This window comes from Choloepus didactylus, chromosome 3 (genome assembly GCF_015220235.1).
Source record: "Choloepus didactylus isolate mChoDid1 chromosome 3, mChoDid1.pri, whole genome shotgun sequence".
Taxonomy (NCBI): domain Eukaryota; kingdom Metazoa; phylum Chordata; class Mammalia; order Pilosa; family Megalonychidae; genus Choloepus; species Choloepus didactylus.
This window is the reverse complement of record NC_051309.1, coordinates 95,922,904-95,950,131: the sequence shown is the minus strand read 5'-3', so window position 1 is coordinate 95,950,131 and position 27,228 is coordinate 95,922,904. Positions and strand designations below refer to the sequence as shown.

General features: G+C 34.9%; 1 protein-coding gene across 6 annotated transcripts in view; it reads left to right on the top strand.

Moving 5' to 3' along the window:
* Positions 1 to 27,228, top strand: part of FAM13A (family with sequence similarity 13 member A) — a 380,146-nt gene that overhangs the window by 259,979 nt on the left and 92,939 nt on the right. The window contains exon 1 of one of the 6 annotated variants that reach the window (XM_037830251.1): positions 13,295 to 13,525. The exons of the other annotated variants lie outside the window; for them this stretch is intronic. Within the exon in view, the coding sequence (XP_037686179.1) occupies positions 13,497 to 13,525 (29 nt within the window). The 5' untranslated portion in view covers positions 13,295 to 13,496. Of the gene's footprint in view, positions 1 to 13,294; positions 13,526 to 27,228 lie in introns of those variants that run through there. 6 annotated transcript variants of the gene reach the window in all.

The window sequence follows — 27,228 nt, the reverse complement described above, 5'->3', positions numbered from 1 at the left end:
TGCCTTTTCTGTGTCAGTCAAGATGATCACGTGTTTTTTTCCCTCTTGATTTGTTAATGTGATGTATTACATTAATTGATTTTCTTATGTTGAACCACCCTTGCATACCTGGGGTAAAACCCACTTGATCATGGTGTATTATTCTTTTAATGTGCTGTTAGATTCAATTTGCAAGTATTTTGTTAAGGATTTTTGTAACTATATTCATTAGAGAAACTGCTCTGTAATTTTCTTTTCTTATAGTATTTTTATCTGGCTTTGGTATTAGGGTGATTTGGCTTCATAAAATGAATTGAGTAGTGTTCCCTCCTCTTTGGTTTTTTGGAAGACTTTGAGCAGGATTGGTATTAATTCTCCTGGAATGATTGGTAGAATTCACCTGTGAAGCTATCTGGTCCTGGGCTTTTCCTTTTTGGGAGATTTTTGATGACTAATTCAGTCTCTTTACTTGTAATTGGTCTGATGAGGCCTTCTGTTTCTTATAGAGTTAGTTTAGGTTGTTTGTGTGTTTCTGGGAATTTGTCCATTTCACCTAATTAGTCTACTTTGTTGCATGGAGTGGCTCATAATATCCACCTATTATCCTTTTTATTTCTGTGGGGTCAGTAGTAATGTCCCTGCTCTCATTTCTGATTTTATTTATTTGTATCTCCTCTCTTTTTTTCTCTGTCAGTTTACTGAGGGTTTGTCAATTTTATTGATCTCAAAAAACCAAATTTCAGTTTGGTTAATTCTCTCTATTGTTTTTCATTCCATACTTCATTTATTTCTGCTCTAATATTTATTATTTCTTTACTTATGCTTGCTTTGGTATTAGTTTGCTGTTCCTTTTCTAGTTACTACAGGTGTACCATTAGAGCTTTGATTTCAGCTCTTTCTTCTTTTTTAATGTAGGCATTTAGGTCTATAAAGTTCCCTCTAAGCACTGCCTTCATTGCATTCCAAAAGTTTTGATATGTTGTGTTCTTGTTTTCATTTGTCACCAGATATTTACTGATTTCTCTTGCAATTTCTTCTTTGACCCACTGATTGTTTAGGAGTATGTTGTTTAGCCTCCACATGTATATAATTTTCTGGTTCTCTGCATGTTATTGATTTTCAGCTTCATTCTATTTTGGTTAGAGAGTGTTTTGTATAATGTCACTCTTTTTTAAATTTATTGAGACTTATTTTATAACTCAACATGTGGCCTATCATGGAGAATGATCTATGAGCACTCAAGAAGAATATATATTCTACTGTTTTGTTGTGCAATGTTCTGTATATGTCTGTTAGGTCTAGTTCATTTATCATATTATTCAAGTACTCAGTTTCCTTATTGATTCTCTCTCTAGATATTCTATGTATTGATGAAAGTGTTGTACTGATGTCTTCAACTATTATTGTAGGGACATCTATTTATCTCCTCAGTTTTGCCAGTGTTTGCCCCATGTATTTTGGGGTACTCTGGTTGGGTGCATAAATGTTTTTGATTGTTATATCTTCTTGGTGGATTGCCCCTTTTATATATAGTGTCCTTCTTTGTCTCTTATAACAGTTTTATATTCAAAGTCTGCTTTGTTCAATATTAGTTTAGCTACCCCAGCTCTTTTTGTTTGCATGGAATAACTTTGACCTTTCATTTTCATTCTGTTTGTGTCCTTGGGTTTAAGGTGCTTGCCCCTGGCATTAGGAATTCCATAGTTTACAGTTTATACGAGTTTGAATGCCCCCTCTACTCCCTTTGAAATATACTTTCATCCCCATTGGGTGCTCTGTTGTATGACTTAATGCAGGTAATCCTTTGCTTTGAGCCACTTGAACTTAAGTACACTGCTTTAACTGACTACCAGCTGCTTCTCTGCCTTCAAAATATATACTCAAATTATATCCAGTATCAGTTTTCTGAGTTTCAGATTGTCACCTCACAGATAACTTTTGATTACAAAGAAAATTTACAATGGGGAAATCTGATAGCCGCTACTTAAACCAATTAATTAAACTTTTCATGGATAAAAATGTGGAAAAGCAAGTATAATAAAATGTTACTGGGACAAATGTTGTGTGATCCACTTACATGAAATGTCTAGAGATGGAAAGTAGATTAGAAGTTACTGGCTAGGTGAGAGGGATGGGAGTTATTACTTAATGGACACAGAGTTTCTGTTTTGAGTGATGAAAAAGTTCTGGTGATGGATGGTGGTGATGGTAGCACCACATTGTAAATGTAATGAATGCCACTGAGTTGTATAATTAAAAATGGTGAAAATGATAAATTTTATGTTATGTATATGTGACCACAATAATTTAAAAAAATATATTACTTGGAGAATCCAGGTGAATATGTAGGTGTTTAATGCAAAACTATTTTATTTTTCTCTATGTTTCAAATTTTTCATGATAAAATATTGTAGAAAAACGTACATACATTAATATAGAAAGAGAAATATTAAACAAATATGTCAAAATATTAGCAATTGGTGAAACTGTTCAAGTATATATAGGTATTAATTTAATATTCTTTCATCTTTTCTATATGTGTGAAATGTTTCAAAGTAAATAGGTGGTGAAAAAAACCCTAATATCCTTTCCACATGAAAGAAGAAGAACAACAAAAGACAATATATCTCTGTGTGTGTGTTTATGTGAAGCCCAAATCTGACGACTTTCTACCACCTTCAGTGACACCACCATAGGCTAAGTCACCATCATTTCTAGCTTAGTCTACTGCACCAGCTTCCTGTTTCCTCGCTACTGTTCCTCCCTCTCTACAGTGAAGTCTCCAAACAACAGCCGGAGTGATCGTCTAAACAGGTCATGACAATTCCTGCTCCAAATTCTCTTTTAGCTTCCTATCCCAATCAGAATAAAATCTAAATTTCTAATTGCAGCCCCCAGGCCCTGAGGTCCCTGTTCTCCCCTCTAACATTCATTTCCCACCTCTCTCCTCCCTACTTGCTCAACCTCAGCCACACTGGACTATTTGCTGTTTCTCATACCACAGGGACTCACCTCAGGGGCTTTACACATGTTCCCTGTGCTTGGAATTCTTGTCTCCTAGATTTTCACAGGACGTGTTTCCACTTTTCATTCAGGCCTCTGTTCAAGTATCACTTCTTCAAGGAGGTCTCCCCTGATCCTATCTTAAACAGCCAGTTCCTCTTCCTCTCTATCTTCTTACTCTGCCACCTTTTTTTATCACCTCCCCCCAATATTATATCATATATTTTCTTTTTGCTTATTGACTGTTTTTTCCACTAAATTGTAAGCTCCACAAGGATAGAACCTTCCACTTTGTTTACTTCTCTTATCCCTGGTGCCTTTAAGGAGTGCCTGGTTCCAGGTGCCTATTGAGAGAATAAATGCATATTTATTTTTATAAATAAGTTTTGGGATAGTTGACAAACTATTTGATACTTATATTAGATCCATAACTCATGCGAGATAGATTAAATTTTTAAACATTAAAATGATATTGCAAAAGTATCAAAAGAATATCAGTATATATTTATGTTATATTGTAATTGGAAAAGAATTTCTAAGTATAGAGTAAAAAGAGGAGAGAGAGGCTTAGCAACATAACATTTTTTGTATTCTAAATGTCAAAAATAAACAAAAGCCTAGGAACAGAATAAATAGCATGATAAAGTATTTGCATCATATATAGAAACATTTAATATTCTTCATATAAAGAGAGCACTTATAAAACTAAGAAAAAGACAAATAATAGACAAATGAACAAATGACATGAACAGGCAAGTCACAAGAATAAAATTAAATATAAAATGTTTATAAACACATGAAATAATGTTCAGCTTCACTGGTAATCAAAGGAATTTAATCTGAAACTGCAAGGAGCTGTAGTTCCCATTGTTAGTAAGCATATAGAGAAAAAAGCACTCATTAGCTGCAAGTAGAAGTGCAAGTCCTATGGTAGAATTTGTCAATATCTATTAGACAGATTAAAATGTGTGCTTTCTTTTGTCTCATTAATTCTCCTAAAGAATTAATTAATTTTCTAAGAAAATCACCCCAGATGTGCAGAAAGAAAGAACTTGAGAGTTTTTGTTCATAGCATTTTTAACTTAGCAACCCCCAATCTTAAATGTTTAATAGGATGGAGATATTAAATGAACTATTGCAGATATATGTTATGCTGAACAACACCAGTTCTTGAACCTTGTACTTCAGGACCTTTAGGTATACTCTTAAATGTTATTAAGGACACAAAGTGGGTTATATCTGTTGGTAATTACAATATTAGAAATCAAAACAAATATATTTTAGAATATGTTTTTTTCTGATTTTTAAATGTTAATAATATAAACTTTAAGATAAGTAACATATTTCATGAAATATACCTATATTTTCCAAAATGAAAAAAAAAGAGTGGGAAATCCATTTGTTTTACATTTTTGCAAAAATCTTTAATGAGTTGCTTTTTAGAGGACAGCTATGTTTCCATGTCTGTGTCTACATCTGTATTAAATCTGTTGTCATATCACTCTTTGTGTAGCCTCTGGAAACTTCCTCCACTGTACAGTCATAAGAATCAGAATGAAAAGGCAGGTATCATCTCAGTGTTATTATGACAATAATTTTTACCTTGTGGACTACCCCTCACCCCCTGCAAAGGGTCCTAAGAGGCAGTCGGACCATACTTTGAGAACTGTTGCTATACAATGTAGCCACCAAAATGTTTTTGAGCATGAAAAATGTCATGGAAATATATTGCTGATGGTTAAATGAAAAAATAATGCTACAATACAGTGCATACTTCATAATCCCATCTTTTGTGATTATATATAAATAGAAAAAAATGGAAGAATATACAGTCTTATATACATTTGGTTATGGAAGTGATGAGATTGTGTGTTTTTTACTTTCTTCTTATCTACAGTTTCCAAAATTTTCTATAGTAAACATATACTATATCATTTGTAATAAGAAAAATGTGTTTGTATTCTTTTAAATCAAGAGTAACAAATGCTTCAAGGAGGAAATGGCAATTGTCAGGTTGGGAGGACATTCCTGGCTAGGAAAATGCCTGAACAGAAACAGGTAGTGGGAAAACAGAGGCCAGGATAGGGGTCAATGAGCAGCTTGGCCTGACTTGGCCCACAGTGCACGTGAAGGAGAGGGTGGCAGTGTGTGTGTAAGGAGGAATGGTGTGAGTGGGCCTTCCTGAATGTGTATAGAATTTGATTTTTACTTTGTACACTGTGAAGAGCAAGTAAAGGTTGTTGGCATAATAAAGCAGTGTTTGGGGAAAATCAATTCTGCACAATCAGGATTTAGGGTGGGAAAGACCAAAATCGATAAAATTTATTAGGAGACAAGAAGCTGTAATCCGGAGGTTGTCATAAAAATGTAAATTGGAGGGTGGGAGGAAGGCGAGGGGAGAGAATAAGTGATAATGGATTAATGGACAAGAAAGGGAGACAATATTATCTCATATAAATTTATTATAACAGTATCCATTCAATTATCACCTAGTTTGACCAAATTCTGTACTGTTCATCTATTTTATCTGGAATGATTTGAAGTCTCAAATGCTATTATTTCCAGAGATACCCATATTTGTTAAAAAATAATTACCTAGGCTATTTCCAAACTTTTAAAATTGGATTGATTTATATTTTAGAGTTGTTTTCCTAAAGTAATATTTTGGAAAGTTATTGTGGAATTATATTTCATTTTCAGTGCATTTTCTTTATCTATTTAAATAGCAAATTAGCTACATTGTATATTTGGGAGGCTATTAGTTGTATTAGCTTCCTTGCTTGCTTTCTTGCAGTCCAGTTTATTTCCTAATTTGTTTGAAATTTTTTTTCAAACATCTTTTCTCACTAAAATTCATTTAGAAAAATTTTTTGGTTTCATTTTGCATTCTAATAATGTGCGACACATAAATAGCACATATATACAATATTTATTTATTGCACTGGGGTACTGTCACTTTAAGGTATCACTAATGTGATTTTTTTTTTTTTAATCATGGCCTATTCTTGCTACTTCCCTTTCTTTTCCTTTCAAATATGTTTTCATTTATTTACTTATTAGGCTGGTTCAAAGCAAGGCATGCTAAAGTAAACTAATCTTGCCAGCCAGTATATTGACATTGAGAGACCGTCAGCATTTCAAGTCGCAGAAATCTGGAGCATTTATGTCTTAGGAATATAAAATTGGCCAATTGGTTAACATATCATACTAAATAATTTTGACATTACTCCAAGGAAGCCTGCTGAAGCCTGCTTCTCCTCTGACAAGGAAATATCATTTAACAGGGTGGAAAGGTCACTGGGACAACATAAGGCAGCTGGTCTCAGGTGTGGCAGCAGCTGTTGTGTGGGACACAACTTATTTTATAAGAACAGAAAAACTATTATCTGGACTCCCAAGGGAGTTGTGCAGAAAATAATGCCCAGGGAATCTCATTCCAAGAAACTGTGTTTGAGTGCTTATTTATTGGCAGTGGTCAGTAACTGAGATTCCATCTGGCAAAATGTGGATTTCTCCCTGTCCCAGAAAGTTGGGGAACAGTTATATAATTCACCTCAAATAATTTTTTAACCACTTTTTTATGAAGAAATGAAGTCCCTTGGTTACTTTCTTAAAAAAGTAGTGTGTTTCTGCCTGAATTTCTAAATAACTGAGCTACTTCCTCTGACATAAATTATAATTACTTGTCTTTTGACTTGAAATCATCACTCTCTCTTTCTGTTGAATGTTTTGAACTTGTTTTCTATATTGGAAATGTTGGAACCAGTTAGTGAAATCATAGCCATCAGTTAGGTGAAGTAAACTCTGAAAAGTTCATCTCCAGCATCAAAGCCTTTACACTTGCCTCACTTTTAGCACTGTTCTCTATTATCCCTCACTGGCAGCTCTACAGATTTTAGAATCTAAAGAAATGAACTCTATTAACCATTTCAGAGTCCAGCAGGGCTAGTAAGATATATTTTAATGAAATAAGCCCAAAAACAGTTTTATAGTGAGATACATCATTAGAATTAGGTAGGTGTGTCCTTGGAAAAACAATTATATAATTGATATCTTCCTGGGATTTCTTTTGGCAATCTTCTAATATAGAGTAGATATGTCTAATAAATAAATGAGAAAGCATTTAAATTGTGCTAGTTTTATTAATCATGTTTTATTTGGGCCTTAAGTAAAGTTAGCATATTTATTTCTGCTGTTACTGAAGAGTTTACTTAACTAGAAATTCCATATGCCTATTATCATGAGCCTCTGTGAGCATCATTTTTCGTCTAAAATAAGTTTTGTATGAGGTTTTATGATCATTCTTGTCTTTTGCAAAGATTGATAAAAAATATGGGGAACATGCCTTGCTGAGAAGCACCTTCCGACCAACTCATGAGAAAGAAATTAGTCCTGAAATAATGTATCACTTTGCCTTAGGAAATAAATCAATCAGATTTTAAAACAAAAAATTAATTGGCCAAATAATTTGGTTAAGAAATACTTTATTTTCTTTACATAAAAATAACTTAGTCCCACCTGTTACTTTCACATATTGATTTTTTAATAAGAATATAATTTGAACCCTGATTTTCCATCTTTTTCTCCTTCCACCTTCCTCCCCCTCAACACCCCACCCTAACCACTTCTTTCCCCCACTGCACCTGGCTCCTACCACTATGTTCTCAACATGTGTGCAGGTGTACACACACGCACGCACACACACACAGAAAGTTGACTCAGACTCAGAGAGCTTTGTTCTGGTCCAATGTATACCTTTGTGTTCAGACAGCCATTAGAAGACCATGTAGCTTTTTTAAAATATATGCATAAACCTCAGATGAGAAGAAAGGGATCTTTGTTTCCTGTAGCTAATTGATATATACACATATAATACTTTATTATCTTTAAGGGCTCTTGTATGTTGAAAAAGCTAGAGGCATTGGCATTCAGATATTGGCTTCATGTCAGCCACTTATTAGCTGTATGCTCAAATTAATTAATTTCTTCATTTCCACATCTTTTTAAAATAAGCGCAGCAGAGATTTTCAATAAATGCTAATTGCCTTACATATTTCACCCCCTCCACTTCCTTCTTCCTGCAGTCTTCTATTCGAGATTTTGTTGTTGATGATGATGATGATGTTGTCCTGTTTAGCCCTGAAATTCATTAGCATTCAAACACAGATTTCCTGAGAGCTAGTTTAGTCAGGATCCTGTATGGTAGCCAAATATGTGTACCTACAAATCTTGGCTTCATGATTATGAACAATTCATTTGAATTTAATCATTACCATTTATAAATACTATGTGAACATCTTGTGGAAGACATTCCTCCTTAGTATCTTTTGCAAAGATTGATAAAAAATATAGGGAAGACGCCTTGCTGAGAAGCACCTTCTGACCAACTCATAAGAAAGAAATTAGTCCTAAAATAATGTATTACTTTGCCTTAGGAAATAAATCAATCAGATTTTAAAACAACATCTGAAAACAAAAAATTAATTGGCCAAGAAATGTTCTTCGTTATTTAGGTTTTTAATTGATGTTAAAATTAAAAGAAATACAGCCATATTGTTTTTGGAACAACTGTTGCTCTTGATAGCACAAAAGCAAGCACACTTATTACTAAACACTTGGAATCTGCTGAAGAAGCTATGTAGGAAAATTAGAAATCTGCAAGGTAGCTAAAGTATAGAAAGGGGAACAGGCAACCAAGAAAAATTGAATAATGTAAATGCTTAAAAGATTTCAGAAGTTTGGGATAGGATCTTACTTTTTACAGGTCAGTGATTGCACATCAGTACATAACCCAGATGGTTTATTTCTTAAGTAAGTTATTGGTTAGCATTATCCTTTATTTGAACCTCCATGAAGCATCTAGTTTAAGTGTAGCCCTACAATGGGAAACATTGAAAAATAGATCGAAATATTGCTTGATAAATTCAAATCTCATCAAAAGAGCTGTGCTTCAGAATCTCTTCAAGAGTGAGTGACTGATTCATTCATCCACTCAACACTTATTGAGTGTCAGTGGTCTGCTCTGTGTCAGGGCTACAATAAAGATACAGTTCTTGTTCTGGAGAATTTACATGCCAATAGGGAGATAATATGTGGATTCAAATAATAATAAAACTGTGAGAAAAAGTAAATATCATAAGAGATGCAGAGGGCTATACTAATTAAAAGGGGCAAGAGAGTTCTTGTAACTAGCCTAGGCCTTAAGTATGGGTAGACTTTTGCCAGGAGGAAACGGAATGGGAGGATATTCCAGACAGAGGGAGAATGTTTGGGGTAGAAATAGTGGCAAGATATATCTGGAGTGGTTCTCTTATAAAGCGTAAGTTTTTGAGCAGAGGAGTGAATGACCAGATCGCAGTCACAGTAGGAAATACACTCTAGTAGTGAAATGTATGCATTAGAAATAAACTAACTGGAGGCAGAAAGATCATGTTAAAGGTTATTGTAACAGTGCAGATGACTTAAGGCGGACATATTAAAGAAACTTGACAGGAAATCAACAGATTTGGTTAGAGGGAGGAGTAAAAGGTAACTCACATTATGAATTTGATTCATAAAGGAATAATAACATCATTAACAGGAAGAGCTAGCTGGGAGGAGAAGTTTGTAGATCAGATAATACTCAGATTGAATGTGTTGGTTAGGATGATAATACCAGTAATTACTGAGAGCACTTATCATATGCCAGGCACTAGTCTATGTGCTTTACATGCATGATCTCATTTGTTCCTCAGAGGAACCTCAGAGCTTTTTCAATAATCTGCCCAAGTTCATGTAGCCTGTCAGTGGTGGAGTCAGGATTTGGTCGGTCCCCAGGGGTGTAATTCCAGAGCCCAATTTATTAAGCTCTAATAGAATGCCTGTTATTTAATGGGTGTCGGGACAGGGAGGGAGTGTATGAGAAAAGGAAAGACATATGGAATAAAAGGAAGATGAATGATTAGGGAGATTTGGAGGATTCACAGGAAAATCACAGAGGGCCAAAGACTCAGAAAATTGAAGGTGTGTTTTTCAGAAAACTTAGAATAGGAATGGATCTAAGAAAAGACATTTAGATTTAGTGGCCAAAAGATCACTGAGGCCTTTAAAAAGTAATTTCGGAAGAGTGGTGAGCTCAAAAGTCCATTGCTTTGGCGTGAAGGAGCAAGTAATTTATGAGGAAGTAGAAGCAGCAGAAGTAGATTTGGGATAATTTTGTCAGGGAAGGAGGGAAATAGTACTACAATGCCAGAGGGTAGGATGGTTGAAGAAAACTTTTTTTAAACGACTGGAGGACACTTACCCAGGTGCCTGTTGGAAGGGGGAAGAAGCAGTTAGAGAGGGACAGATTTAAAATGGAGAGATCATCTGCTTCCAGAGGAAGCAGGAAATGATGACATCAAATATGCAGATAAAATGAATGAGTGCTCCAGTGAGGACTCTTTCTATTAGAGTAGGAAGAAGTCAAAAAGAATGTTGACTTTCTCAATAAATTAGGAAGTGAAGTCATTAGTGACAGTGAGAGGTTCAGGTTTGTGACACTGGAGATTTGTAACAGTTGCTGTAGGAATGCAGTGAAAAATCAATTAAAGTAACTAAAATGTTGCCACACAGTATTGTGGTTCAAGCTGAGGTTAAATAGCACGGATTTTTAGTGTAACTAGTTGCCAAGGTTATGTGACTTTCTTTTGCAATGTTCAGCAACCTGGCAATAAAGAAGCTAGCCGGCAGGATTTACGCAGGGTAAAGAAGCTGAGGATGCTTATGAACCTGCTTTAGAAATAACTAAATGCTGAGGAGAGCTAAGAAGCTGCGTTTTTCAACCTGCCTGGCAGGTGGTTTAGGTGCAGGTTATCCTCTGCAGACATCAACAGATAGAGCTGGGCTGAGTAGAGTGAAAAGGTGGAGGAATGGGGGAGGCAGAAACACGGGGCAGTTGAGAGTGAGTGATGCATATTAATGGATTGAGTGAAAAGGAATATCAGAGATTCAGAGAGGAGAATATCAGACTTTTAGAAATTAGAACTGGCAGAGTTCATGGAATGGTGCTCCCAGCTACCTGACTGTGAGGAATTGACACAAGGATGTTAGAAATAGAAATAATAAAGGTATTTAAGTGACCAAGGACTCTGGCAGTAAGTAGGGTAGAGAAGAAGGGCTGTAGTCCATTTACAAATTCACAGTTGATGGTGAGGTAAAGCCCAGAAAATAGAGAAAAAAATAAAGAAATAAAAGGAAAGATTGTTATAAATAGAGACTTGAAAAGGCATGTAATTATGGAGTTATAGTCATAAGTAATTTAAACAAAATAACCATTAACATTCTAAATGTGTAGTATAACATGTTAGAGGAACGTTGATAGAAAGATTTAATTTATCAGGAAATATATCTTAAATCAGATGTTAAAATTAGAATGTTCCTATTCATCAGCATTTTACCTCTAACATATATTGAATGTAAATTGTAGTCCATTTTAACATATTTTTGAAATATTGGTCCTTTTTTGTTGAACTTTTTCTTTTACATCTGTTTTACTACATAGTATTAATGTGTTCATAAAATTCAGATAAAATATTATTTCTGTCATTGGAATCTTAACTATTTCTAAAAATATTCTAAAATATTTTTTCAACTCACACAGAATAGAGTCAGCACTGTGGCGAATAGCAGAGTTCCAGAGCAGGTAGATATAAGAAGTCCTCAATCCAATGTCTGTTCTGTCACTCACTTTCCATGTGAATTTGAACAAATTACTTAGTTTTTTTAGTACTAAGTTTACTTATCAATAAAATAGACATTAAAATGGTAATTTTCTGATGCATACCATTATTTGAGCTGGTAAACAAGATGTAAAGGCATTTCAAAAAATAAAAAGCTTATGCAAGCATACAGAACTAAGTTATTGTTACCAGGGAATCAAATTAGAATTTCCAAACCTAAAATCCAAAAAGCATATATTGACAATTTCAACTTAAATGAGTTTTTGGACTTAAATCAACTTCTGTTGTTTTAAAACAGGCTGATTTTAGTTATTGATTTTTCTCTCATAATATCTGAACATAAGTTTCAGGATGACTAATCCATTTTCCTAAATATGATAGTGGATTTAGTCAGACAATGAAAATGTTTTTATTAGCCAGTTTAGTAAAGGAAAGTAGATGCCTTACAATTGTACTTTGTGTTCTAAATTTAGAATTATGAGGGGTCTGTAAAAATCTGGGATAAAAACTTGAGAGGAGGAGGATACTTTTTTGAACCTACAAGGCCCCCTATTTCTGAACATAATGGGTTCTCTGACTCCTTTCTTCTACTAAAAGCCATGCTCTGGGCTATGTTGCAACTCTCATTATGTGAAAAAATAATTTACTTAAATTTATTTCCACTTATTGTTCTTGCAGTGTATATGAAATCTGTGGATTAATAGTTACGTTCCTAAAAAATGACACTTTAGTGTTCAGTACTTAAGAAGGATTTGGAAGGGAAAGCTGGATAAATTAAGAGTCATTTAGAAGATCTTATGGAAAAAATTGATTTGGTGTTACTTGTAAAAATAATAAATAAATAAATAAATAAATAAATAAATAAATAAATAAATAAATAAATAAATAAATAAATAAATACCACAAATGTTTTTGACCTTCTTGGAGGAAAACGGCTATGTAAATAAATACGTTCAATTTTACATGAATAAAATGCAGAAATAATTTCCATGAGAATCCACACTTTGATCCCTTAAGGACTTGGACAGTCTTAGGCATGTTTTCCCCCCTGAATGGGAGCGACGTGCCTTGGGTGATGTCACCAGTGACTAGTAACCACGATAGTGTAAACAAACATCAGCAGGAAATACATGCACGTAGGGCAAGGGTCAAGAAGCATGTCTTCCTTATAGAAAAGTAACACACTTTCCAGTGCTAGGAGTTTTTCTTGTTTGTTTTTTAAGGAAGAAAAGGGTACGGAGCTTAGTGCTTGCCTTCTGCCACAGAAACCTTTCGTTTCAGAGGCACTGTTTCTTGTCAAATGGATTTCCTTGCTGGCAGTCTCTGCAATATTAAGTAAGGGGCTCTCGGTCCCGCTGCAGTTATCGGTTGCTTTCCCAGACTGACAAGCTTGTCTGTGGAACCGCTAAGAGGAAAGTTTCGAGTTTCTAGAACAAGGCAAGCCCACTGAGAGGCGGGAGCTGGAGTTTGGAGGAGGAGGAGGTGAAGGAGGGAGGTGCGCCTTCAGCGCTGCAGCAGCTGCTCCTCTGATTGGCTGGGCGATTCAGCTGCTTCCCTGGAACAAAAGGTCAAAGTGGACTGCGGTGTAAATGTGGAGAGGCAGCCGATAAAATTGCATTGCTTGAAGAAGTTTGGAGACTGAGAGCAGCAGTACACTGGCTAACTGCAGAGCAAGTTGCTTCTCTGGCTGTGAGGTGCAGCCTCACGTCCCAGGCACAGTTCAGGCACTGTAAGAAGACGTTCCACTGTACAGGCGACCAAATTTGTCGTGGAAGAGACAGTTGTGAGATTGCCTTGTAAATTTAATATACAGAAATGGCTTGTGAAATCATGCCTCTGCAAAGGTAGTGTTCTTTCCTATTCATTTTGTTTTATTCTGTTCTGTTTTTTCTGAATAGTATAAAACCATAGACTTTGCCAATACTTGGCATCTTTTATTAACATGCTGCAACTTGTGTAGAGTTGTTGTACATAAGACCAAAAAATTTAAATGTTCTCCTCTTTTACTGACATTTATGCCCAATTTCTTATCTCTTTGACTTGATTATTGTGTTTAGTTATTTCAGTTATATTCTTTCTTGAGTAAAAATGAATACAAGAATATTTTTGAAATTAAAAAAGAATCAGGAATATATTAAGCAGATTTATAATAAAAATGAAATCAGCTTCTTGGCAGTGTTGTGAAACTGTGGTAGCCTATGTTGATAGGCTAGAGACCTTTTAAAAATGGACATTAGAATCTTTTCCTTATTGATTTCTGATCTTGACAAGGATTTTCTATTGATAAATACTTTATGATAAATGGGAAAATATGTTAAGGTTAATATTTCCCCTTGAATAATTCTAGATAAATTTATTACACAAATGACAGTTTTTAAAAACTGCTATGTAAGGATGATTGAGCACAGGCTGTTTTTACTCATTAATGATTATAATATAGATTGCTGTTGTGATTGGTGGTGGTGATGGTAGGGATTTTACCAAAGCAGAGAAAGCTACATTTAAACAAAGATGCTTGTTAAAAAGAACATCGTGAACTAATAAATGAGTATCCCGGATTATTAAAGCTGGAAGTCACCTCAGTGACAACTGAGTCCAATCCTCCAATTTCACAGTGGAAAGCTGAAGCACAGAGGAAGTCTCAGAGTTGCCCAAGGTCATATTTTATGATTTTAAAAATTACTCTTGCTGCTTATGTTATCAGATTTCAACTGCTTTATTGCAGTGGCATTTGATTCCATATAAATGCTTCATTTATGAAAAATATAGATGATTTTATTAGTGCAAAAGATTTTTTAAAAGTAAATAGTAAATCTGGTTTAATTTTTCTTGGAACTAAATGTTCATGTTTTAACATAGAAGATAAGCTAAAACCCAAGTGTTTACTTTCAAAATGGTTCCTACAGATATTTACTGAGGTGGACCATGTGCAGTTTTTTACTAACAGATACACTGCAATCAGAACTTGAAAGGCATGCCCCAAGCATTGCTTTTCTAAAAGTCAGTAATCCAAAGTAGCAGAAAGTGGTTTGAAGATAGATCTGATTTTTTTTTCTTTATTAACTCAATTAAAAGGTCCACATGCTTGAAGCTTACGAGAGACCAAACTAATGTACACTTCCTTGTAGTCTTAATTTGGTTTCTTAACTAATGTTGTGGGATTTTTTTTTCTTTTAATGACATCAGTTCTTAAGGGTCCTAAACAAGTTGTATTCTAGATAAGAACATTAAATATTACTCTACTTTGTAATAACTACTTGATGATTATAATAACTGTTGAGAAGAAAATAAATCTTATATACTGCTAAAAAAAACCCACAGTGTTTAGGGAATTAAGTGAACCAAAGTTAAAATAAAATCAGTATGATTTCCTTCAAAATTATTTTGCATTATTAGTCCTTATTAATAAACCTATGCAGAGAAATAGTTTTGATTTGCATTCAAGATTGTTGAATTGCTACTTTTGTTTCCTTGCATTACCACTCATAAGATCACTATCCTGTGCATCCACTGCTCTGATGTTTTCCTAACTCTTAGAAGTTTAATTTGATTGCTTTCTTGGCAATCTCCACTTAAGGATTTTGCCTGCCTTTGATTATTAGCCTTGTAAAGGCAGGGAGAGTGTTTGGTGGTTATTTTCCTTAAGGGTTCCTTATGAACCTAAGCCCTTATGCAGAAAACCTCCCCATTCCTATATGGAACTGTTTCTTCTAGTATTGTGCCTCTTCTGCTAATAGGTAGTGCTGACCACCTCACCATGATACTATAACGATCTGCCTGAAGCTGGAAGGTTGTTGAGCCCTGGCAGCATGTATGTCAACTAATGAAATGAGTGCTTTGCACCATTCTGCTTAAGAACACTGAGGGGTTAGAAACTGAATTAAAAGCAGATGAGCAACAGAATAGCTTTAAAATTGCCACTTAAATTCATTCTCAGTATTTGTATTGAGGAGAGGTCACTGTCAATACTTCTCATACTTTGTGTGCATAAGAATTACCTGGGAAATGCATTTTTAAAATCAGATTCCTTTCCACTGTCTTCCTTCCCTAAACTTAACTGGATCCAAATTTGGAGGATGGCAGGGAGAGTATCTTCATTTTAAGAAGTTCCCTGAAAGCAAGTCGATACAGATGGTCCACGTTTAGAGAAACACTGGTCTAAACTGTAGTTAATGATTATAGCTTGTCTGAAGCCAGCGACAGCAGATATATATAGGAATCTAGCATTGTATTGGTCAACATCCGCCAAAAGTATATATAGTATCATGACATGTGAGTTTGGTTTTCACAATTGATGCTTTCGTTTACAACATTTCAGTTTTACCACTTAAGTCAAAACGTATTAAGAACATTGTTTAATATTTTCTCTTTGCTTGTCCGAACATTACTCTATACTGCTAGTGATAACTAAAGTAATTAAGACATAATCTGTGCTTCAAAAAGGTCACATGCTAGTGGTGATGCAGACACAATCCATTACAATGACTATGCAGTAAATTCGATAATGAACATGATTAACACAATAATAGAGAGGTACCTAGATTAATAATGGAAAATACTACCCTGTGGTTTATTTAACATCCTATAAGATCATTCACTTAGGGTACACATGTTTGTTTGTACCCTAATATCTGCTTAGCTTATAATTCCCATAAGTGAATTTTTAGCCTTCTTTGCATATTTTGAAAGTATGTAGAAGACAATTTATTACTACTAATCTATATGTGAGATGATAATAACAGATGAGGTTGAAAATAAGAATAAAATAATATAATTTGGTCCTCTGTAATGCTTTTTGCTGTATTTTAATTACTGAATATAGTTTGCAGAGTTTTCAGGATGGAGTTAACTGTTTATAAACCCATGATCATTATAAAACAAAAAAAATTGCAGAGGCTGAATGTTGAAAATGTGGCCCTCTATAAAGAACAGTTCTTACAATTCACTACAAGTGGCTTAAATTAAAGATGTGATCTTATTACATATATAACTGAGATGGCTAAATTGTCCCAATTATTTTTAAAAATACTGATGTATTTGCATAGTACTTCTTATAATTAATGAATTAATAATCACACTCAGCACACTGCACAGCCATTTATGAATATTCTTGTCACATGAAAAATATTCCCCAATGAAACAAAATTATGTAACAAATAAATGGAGAAATTATATTAATAATTCAAAAGAATTATTTCCTCAGGTAACTAAATTTACTGTCACTAATGAGATTGTAGTTTTATCAGATTTCTTATTTGCCTTATACCTCAGGCTCTTTGTGTGACTCCTATCCCATTGTTTGGGTTTTTTTTTTCCTTGTATATTGTGGATCTATAGGTATGGATCTCTATTTTATGTATTTCTTCTTCATGAAGCTAAGATACATCGTAGCTCCAAGTCTCACTAACATCTATGACAAAACTCTGAACTTTCACTGCAGTATTTTGATTGGCTAGATTAACTTTCTGATAGCCACTAATTTGATTCTTACCCACAAAGAATAGTGATGGAGGAGGAAGAACACAAATGATTAATTTAAATCCCTTTATGTATTGGTCTCTCTTTCACTTCAGCATCCTATTCTTTCCTATATTTATTTACTAAAGGGAGAAGCTGAGATTAATAATGTTTATATAATTCTCTCTTTCATCTGGAAAATTATGATATCCCATACATGTTATTGAATATTTAGTTTATGATGGTGAAACACATCATAATTTCAAGTTGCAGTTAAGGAGACCTAAAGCAACAGAGTTAATTAACACATATTAGTGATCCAACAGCTGAAAATTTCACTGGGATTTCTTATCAGTGGAATTCATCTGGTCTTTCTAAGTATTGGCCTTTAGAACATCCCTTTGCAAACATGTAAGCATTGATAACCTGGAGAGGATGTGGGAGTTAACCAGGGTACAAGCCAGGTATTGCTGGTCCAGCCTGTGAGTTTCCGTTGTGGTGTTAGAGAGCCCTCTACTGCTTGTGGTGGAGACACCTCTCGGTTAATTTATAAGTCCTTACTCTTCCTAACTGGTTGGCCTCTGTTAGCACTCCCACCCCGACCCTCACACACACACAATCTAACAGGGAATTAAAAACTACCTCATTTCAAATTTGATCTGGGTCAACCTGTATGGGGTTGTCTATCTGAAGTTACTTTCCGTCATCGATACGGTCTTTGTTCGGTAGTGACTGGAAGACACCAAGAACAAATAAGCTCTCTGTGAACTCTCTTCTCACATGGTGGTATTACCAGTGAAGCCTAAATATTTGTTAATTACTCCAAATAAGATAACATGAACTAAGGGGATGTTTTAAAAATTATGAGATTACCCTGTCTAAACCACTGAAAAGTTGAGGTCCTAGGTATTAAGCACGGCGCAATAGGGAAGGCAGTGGAAGGGTATAAATTTGCCATCAGAAAACATATCCAGATACTGATGCCTAGATCAGTGTCAGATCGTTTTCCTCACCTACAACGTGGGATATAATACACTAGATACTTATTTTATCAAGAAATTTTGGAGTTAAGGAATATGAAGTTCTTTGTAAATGATAAAACTTCTCAGATATAAGGATATATTGCCTTTTGTTTGGTTTTGTAATTCTTATACCTGTAATAAATGTTTCAATTCCATGAATGCAGAGTGTGCAGCACAGTGTAGATGATGCCCTCTCATTGCATCCCATTTCATTGTGTGAATATTGGAAAGAACCGAAGAACTATTTGTGGGAAGTACCGTTGAAAATACCACGGAGTCAAATTTCTTGAAACTCTCAAAACACTTTATTCTCTTTTTTTTATTATGCTTATATGTGTATGTGGTGATCAGAAGGAATTGTCAATAAAAAGGTCTGTAGTGTGCAGAATTTTTAAAGCACTCCATTTTCTTCCCCTGAGAAGAACCAAAGAAGCTTTTTGGAACAGCTTGATTGGGGACAGCTTCACTGAGATATAATTCACATACCATTCACTAGTTTTTAGTATTTTCACAGAGTTGTGCAGGTTTTTAGTATATTCACAGAGCGTGCATCACCAGGATCAATTTCAGACACTTTCATCACCCAAATATAAACCGTGTACCCTTTAGCTGTCACTCCTCACTCTTTCCCCGTCTGTCCCCCCTCCCTCAGCAACTACTAATCTACTTTCTGTCTATATAGATTTGCCTATTCTGAACATTTCATATGAGGAGAATAAGCATATAATATCTGATCTTATGTGACTGGCTTCTTTCATTTAGGTAATGTTTTTAAGGTCATGCCTGTTGTACCATGTATCAGTATTGAATTCCTTTTTATAGCCAATTAATATTACATTGTATGGCTATAACACATTTTGTTTATCTGTTCATCAGTTGATGAATATTTGAGGAAATTTTCCGCCTATGGCCTATTGTAAATAATGTTGTTATGAACATTCACAGAAATAATTTTTGAGATATGAAAATATAGACTCAATTTTAGACCAAACTAGATTCTTACAGATAATCTCAGTATCTCCCATTTCCCAAACAATTTAACTCAAACCCAGAGAAACTAAGGGACTTGCTCAGTCATATACACAGAAGCAAATGGAAACCACTCTTTTTAGATTTCTAAATAATAATCATTTGCATATGGAATTGGTGATCATGGCATGTATTTGAAATTCACAGCCAGCAGGCTTTTCCCCAATTAGGAACTTCATTAAGAGAAGCATCAATTGTTACCCAGAAGCAAAAAACCAGTCAACTGACAGAGTAAATTGGACCCCTGGCTTTGTTCCCATTAGCATGGAGTGCTAATTAGCTACTGTTTTGATATAGACACTTCCCACACTAGAAACTAAAAGGAGCTCTGGACAGGGGAACCTAAAAAGCCTTCATGTGTCAGGCACATAGTAGGTGCTCAATAAATGCTTATTGAATTTGAGGCTGTAGAGAAATTTAATGGTGATGTATCAGAACACTATTCACCACATAATTTCTAAAGCTTTCCAGTGTAATTCTTAAGAATATTCTTACACTAAAAAAAAATCCAGGTAATTTACTCGCTTAATTGTTATATAAGCATATAATGCAAAGTTTATTTCTCAGAAGTGCTATAACCATTAAGGCAGTTTAAGAAAAATAAGGATTTTGTTAATGTACATTGAAATATAAAGTTTCCCTCTTTTACTTTTTCTTTATGTCTCACATAGTGGTAGAGGATTAAAATCTATTTAATAACCATCTAGAATTAATTTTATTTTGTTGTGTTTTAGTAATACAAGATGTTATTAAGTAATACAAGATGTTATTAAGGATGAAGTGTTTATTCAATACAATTGAATTTGTGTCTCTGATTTAAAAAAAAAAAAAAGGCATTTGGATGCTCTCATTGTAACACGACTTTTGTATTTGGATAACTGTTTTGTCCTAGATACTGAGATGTTGTTTATAGATTGGTGGATAAACAGACTTCTCTCAATGGAAAATGTTAAGAGCAATGCTACATTCAATCTTCATTAAATCTTCTAATAAACATACCCCAAACTGGATTACCAATTAATTCTTCCAGATTTCCAGATTATAATTAACATTTTCAGGTGGCATAATATCCCATCTGACAGGGATACACTGAAGGAAATTATGACAAGTTTGTTTTACACACAAAATTGACATGCAAACTTTGTTTTCTCCAAGTATATATGAGTGTATTTTAAAAAATTTAAGTTAATCTGTTTGGATTCATGTTGTTTTCTTGTAAAGTAAAGATAATTGCCTGTATCTATTTCCAAATTTAAAGTTCCTTCACCTTTTAAAACTAACATTTTTGATGAGCTCCAAAATCAATTGGATTTCATAAATCAAATGTAGACTTACAACTATTGTTACCAAACCATCAAATGTTGGACTTTAGAAACAAAAAATAAGGTATACTATATTATAACCCTTGCACAACTGCAACTGATTTTAGTTTTTGTGCAAGAAAGTCATGATAAAGAGGAAATAGTAAAGTAGAGAGGATAAAATAAACAGAACAGAAGGAAGTGCTATTCCCTGTTTACAGGAAATATGTATGTCCTTCAACCAGCAATCCCTTGCCCCAGGCAGTGGCATTTGATTGCTCTCCCACAGCTTTCTGTAGGAGAGTTCCAAGAGCTACCTTCTACACACAGGGCAAGCTTTGGGACAGTAAGAATCTGAGACCACCACCAGACAGATTGGGCCAGACGCACATGCTCCCAGTATGTGCACAGGGTTCCTCTGTTACCTCCAGCACCAGACCAGAGATCCACACTAGGAGCACCGGCTGGTTTCCTGCTGAGCTAGTGAGTGGTGGAGTAGGCGCCGTGAAATCCTACCACTTTCAAGAAACTTTTTTCTTGATTCAGCATTCTCTTTATCACTGCAGTCCTTTAACTCTTCTCTGGAACTTTGAGAAAGATATTTCTGCCACTTCTTGCTGGTTGTTCACAGCTTCCATGGGGGTCTGGGTCCTGAAGCATCTCATTCTGCCATCTTGTTTGGGGTGGGTTTCTGCACAAAAGTTTTTAATTTTGATGAAGTCCAAATTTATCCTTTTGTTGCCCATATTTTGGTGTTATACCTAAGAATCCATTGCCAAATCTTAGGTCATGGAGATTTACCCTGTGTTTTCTTTTATGAGTTTTATGGTTTTAATTTTTATAATTACATCATTGATCCATTTTCAATTATTAGTTGTATATGTGTGAGGTATGACTCCAACTTAATTTTGGATATTCATGTGGATATGCAGTTGGCCCAGCACCATTTGTTAGACTATTCTCTCCTCATTGAATGTATTCAGCACCCTTGTTAAAAATAATTTTTTTATAGACATATGTGTTTATTTCTGGACCTCAATTCTCTTTCACTGGTTAATATTGCCTGTACCACATGATTTTGTTTACTGTACCTTTATAGTAAGTTTTTAAATCAGAAGATGTGAATCCTCCAAGTTTATCCTTATTTTTCAAGATTGTGTTGCCTATTTAGTTCCATACAAATTTGAGAATTGACTTTTCCATTTCTGCAAATAAGGCTGTTAGAATTTTGATAGGGATTGCAGCATCTTTTTTCTGCTGCTCCAGGGGACTGGACTCACTGCAGTTACCAAACCTGTCAAGCTGTTGTTTCCTCACACCTTTGCACAGTCTGTTCTCCTTGTTTGAAGAGTTCTTTTCCTACCATTATCTTTCTTCCAATAATGCCTACATATTCCTCAAAACTCAGTCCTGGTGTCCCTTATCTATCTGCCTTAACCTGCCAGGCCACATAATTTCAGAGTTCAAGAGCTGTAGTTCTGGTTTCAAACAGACCTGGATTTGAATCTCAGCCTTGCCTGGCTCTGTGACCTTAAGCCAGTTACGTAACCTTTTTCTCATCTGAAAAATCTTTTTCTCATCTGAAAAATTTTTTTCTCATCTGAAAAGTCTCATCTGAAAAATCTGAAAATCTGAAAAATCTCATCTGAAAAATCTTTTTCTCATCTGAAAAATCTGTTTAATAATACCATCCTCAAAATGTCTTTGAGAATTGAATGAGACAACGTAAATGAAGCTTTTAGCACAAAGCCTGGACTTATTATACTGTGCTCTCAGTAAATGTGCTGCACATTCCTTTTACATAATAATCATCAAATTTCACATTTCTGATTTTCTGCTAATCTATAAATTCCATGAGGGTTGGGGGCCATATCTTACTAGTCTGTGTATCTCCATCACCAATCATGGACTCTACTAGGTAGTATACACTCAAAATATGTTTGCTGAATGAGCACTTGCATATGGTTATGGAAGCTCCCAAATTCCAATTGTAGTATCCATGAAGTCTTCATACCCTCTCAAGTTGTTCATCATCTTAAAAACTAGTGTAAAACTTTGACCATGTCAGAAACAAGTTATTGACCCATTTTTCTGTGCAGTCATCCTTTGGCAAAGAGGAAGTTTGTTAGGGGGAAAGATCACTTGATAATTTGCATTTGCCTTCTGCACATCCTTCTCTCCCTCAAGAATTCCGCATTCAGAGATAACAGATATATATATATATAATAAAACCTGTACTTATAAACCATCTTGTAATAAAATAATTGTGGGAAGAAGTTAGCAAAACTAATTTATTATCCCCATCTTCCCTTCTTCAGCAATACCCAAATTCTTTGGATTTCATTTCAGCGACTAAAGATTTGATAATATTTTAACTTATTTACTAATGTTCTAAAAATATTTTCTCATCACTTGATGGCAAATCCAAAAAGGAAAGTGTTACTGTATTTTATATTCTAAATTGCTGCCTCATTAAGGCAGTATTGCTATATCTTTAATAACAATAAGCATAACTTTTCTGGACAAGAATCTCAAAGACAAATGAAAGCTTCCAGGTACCTTGAAAATAGTTCTGTGACGAAATGAAAAATTTCTTTAAGCCCCAAAGAGTCTTTGGGTTTGCAGTGAGGTGAAATAATTTTATTTTCCTGATCTCAAGCCAGGACAAACAGATTTAGTATGTGGCAAGGCCATATTCAAACATACCTTGCCTGAACATATCCTTTCCTGGGTCTTTTGCACACTGTGTTTACATTACTGGCATAATGGCAGAGCTCCCACCTCTTATTGTACAGTTGGAGAAAATGAGTTATTTTCTTTTCTTTAGCTAAGTGAGATAGAAGGAAACTCATGGCACCGTTGCAATTCCATTAAATTTTTAAAATAGAAGGCAACAAGATAATTTTAAATGATCAACATACAGATATCTAAGAATGCTTATAGCTGGCAAAATTAATTTTATAAATTATGAGCAGTGTATGTTTTCAAAATATTTAATCAAACAGTAATGTTAGCACTCAGCAAATTCCTTGATGAGGCTAATTTTATTCAACAGCCATTTTCTGAGCATCTGTAGTGTTCTGGGGCTCATGCTAGATGCTTGTGTTACAAAGATAAGGCAAATCTGGAAGATGAGGCAAGCGTCTGAACTCATGAACTTCAGAATTTCAGTGCCATGTGCTAAGCACTCAGTTAAAACTATGAACAAAATGTCTTGGAGCTTGAAGGAAGAAGCAGCTCCCTCTCCAGGTGCTGGAGATGGCGTCTCAGATCAGATGACACTTGAGCTGAAAGATGAATAAGTATTTAACTGGCAGAGAGAAGTGGAGGAGCCATTTAAGACAGAGGGAAAAGCATGTACAAATGGAGAGAGTTACAAAAGTACAATTTATGTTCAGGGAATATTGAGAAGTTTAGTAGAATTGAAGTTTGTAGTAGTGGATGAGTGGCCCCCAGATTGTGAGGGCTTTGTGTTCTAGGTTTGGGCATTCGGATTTTACCCTGAGGCGATGGGAAACTAGAAGAGGTGTTTTTTTTAAGATAGTAAGCTGAATCTGGTGGGAGTATTAGGGGTAACCTGGAGTGGGTGGCAGGGAAAGGGAGAGGAATGCAGTGGAAATGGGATGAAAAGACCAAATTCAAGAATCTTTTCTTTCTTTTGCAATAAAGTCAATACAGTCTGTTGAGTGATCAAATGTGAGGTAATAGATAACCTTCTAAGGAGAGCAGCTGGCTTTTTAACATGACTTAAATATTATAACAAGAACGAGGATTCCATGCTGTGACTTCTAAACACATCTCCAGCCCAAGATTCCCTGGGAACTGGACTCCCTCTTGACTGTGTCTATCAGCAGTAAGATATGGTTCACTTTCTACCTACTAACTATATGTAGAGACACAAAGGAAGTAGAAGATAAAGCCATCTTACCCCTCCCTGTTTAAGAACGATACTCCTCTTCCCCCATATATGCACACTCATTCCCCTCCAATTTCTTAGAGATTGCAGGTTGTTAATCAGAAGGGCATCCAGAATTGGAACTAGCTGGGTGGGTAGGACTGAACTAGAATGAGATAATCCTAAATTCTCTTCCAGGTGCAATAGTTCTTTGAAACTATAAAACAGAATTGTAAGTGATAAAGAAGGCCACAGTCACAGAGCAAGAAGGAATCCAAAAATGTCAGATCCTATGTAACAGTATATGCCTCAGTCACATTCTTTGCACCATCTTGTGATGCAACCACATTCCAGTAAGCAGGCCAGAAAATAGTAGAAATACTGTTCCTATTTTATTGAAACAACAACAAAAAAAATGAATTCTAAATTCTTTGGAAGTCTTTTTGTTTTGCTGATCCTTTTTCCTAGTCCTGTAAATATTAACAACTTCAAGCTCTCATTGCAGCTTGCTACATTTATTCTTTGGTCAGCAAGTTCTGTTTGTTCTTTAACTGCAATAATTTGTTTGAATTTCTCCTGGCTAGATTTTACAGTCACAAAGTGCAAATATTAGAACTGTAAAAAAGCTGCTTAGGATTACACTGAAGAATTGTGGATACATTGACAAAAATACACACACACACCCCAAATATTACAGCTGCAAATGCTAACAGCTGCACACTGATTTGAAGACTTACATTTGTTTCCCAAAAAAAAGAGCGTTGTTTTGTTTTGTTTTGTTTTGTTTTGTTTTAATGTTCCTGAATGGGGCCTAACCAGTGACCTGGACAGCAGAACATTGACTGCCACAGCACTCCAGAGTCGGAGTGTGGAGTGGAGACTAAGGATGAGGTGAAAATGTTCACATAAGCATAGCACTTGTAAACATAGCACTTAATGTTTTGCAGAGGAAGGAAGAAAAAATGTGTTCACTTACCTCATCATTCTCTAAGAAAATTCATCAGCTATAATCCACCCTTGCTTTAGTACATTCTGTAGCAACATGAGGGAAACCCTCAGTTCCAGAAAAATGTTTACTTGATACCTTTACTTTTCTCTTTTCATGGTTGGTCACTACCTCTCTCCCTTTTGCTTTGTGTTTTTTTAAGCCCCATGGATGGTTTTGCATTTCTTCAATGAATGTAACCTAATCTTTAGCATTTACTTATTTTTCTGTACTTTTCATTACTCAAGGAACACTTACGGACTGTTTCTTCTAGCTCAAATCACTTGAAAATGTATTTAAAGTTTGTAGCTAAATATGCAAATTATGTTAAGGAAGTTGAACTAATTGGAATGTTTACCAGGACAGTTCAAAAGGGAATTGAACAGATGTGGTGTGATCCAGTAATTAAAGGTTCCTTCCAAATACCTCACTCAGGGAATTCTCCCAACAGTATTTGGTTTTTCTTTAACATATAAACACCATGGTTTTTGTGACTTTAATTGGCTTGCTAATTAATTAAATTGATAGGCGCTGCATTCCGTGGCTTCAGTTTAGAAATTAGCACAGCTCACGAAGAGATTTTAAGTCTACGTGTCATTCATTTATGTGCATTCACAATGTTGAGCCACATAAAAAACAAGTCAGGTAGGGCTCCGCCAAAAATCTGATATCTAAGCTAAGCTATTGGCCTTTTCAGTTGCCACTTCTTAGATTTAGCCTGATATGTGGGGCTTTTTGATAAACATTTTTCCCAGAGTCAGTTGTTTTGAGAGAACATATGAAGATATAGCTGAGGACACTAATTACCACGTATCTGATTGCCTAACCTAAATGAGGTGATTGCCCAATCTCTCAATTTATGACTGAATTTAAAAAACAAAAACAAAACTAATTGGCTGCTTAAGCCTAGCCATTCTTCAGCGTAAGTAGGAAACATGGGGTTGATACTAGTAACCAAGGAAGAAATCGAATGAATTCCAAGCTGTTACAGTTTGTCATTGGCTTAAATTTCACGACACACTCTCCCTTCTTCATCCACAGCACATGTGCTTATTTTTTTTTAAAGTGAATCAGAATTCTAATTGGGAATTTAGGCAAAAAATTATGACTCATTTAATATCATTGGACATGCCTGAGATTAACATAAAACTAGGAACACGTAAATAACCTCTAGAAATAGTTGTTTGAGGGATCATAATGTAGCACAATATCTGTTTTGCAAGTCATGTAGAAATAGTTATCTCTTCAAATCTTTTGCATTCTAATGTGTTAATAATTTTACAGAAAATTTTATATTTTAAATAAATTTTATATGAAATTTAATTCTATTTTGAAGAATTGTCCTTGACCAGCTTTCCTTAAAATTGCCTTTGAAAATCAGTGCATGGGCTTTAGCTGTTCTCAAATTTTTACCTTTATTAAGATAATATTTCTAAATCCCAGGCAAGGGTACTTTTATGAAAAGAAAAGAAATATGGTAATTAACTCAAAATTGATTTATTTACCCTCATTTTCTTTTCAGACTATGTTCTTCTTGGGCACTGCATGAATTGCTGCCCTGTTGACCACTGATTATTGACTAAATGTAATACTGACTCTGTTTTGTTTTATTCAAATTATAGTGCTCAGTTTTTCACTATAATTCAAATTTCACTATAATTCAAGTTTGACTTGAAACTGGTCAAACTTCAGGAACATATCCAAGTCAAGAATTTATGTTTCTGTCCTTCATTAAAAATTTACTTTCTGCAAATTCAATCTAGAAAATATTTGTTTATGATTAAAACCTTGTGTTTCTATCAAGAGACAGGACAGTTTAATAAATTAATCACTTTATAAGTGCTACCCAGCTTAATTC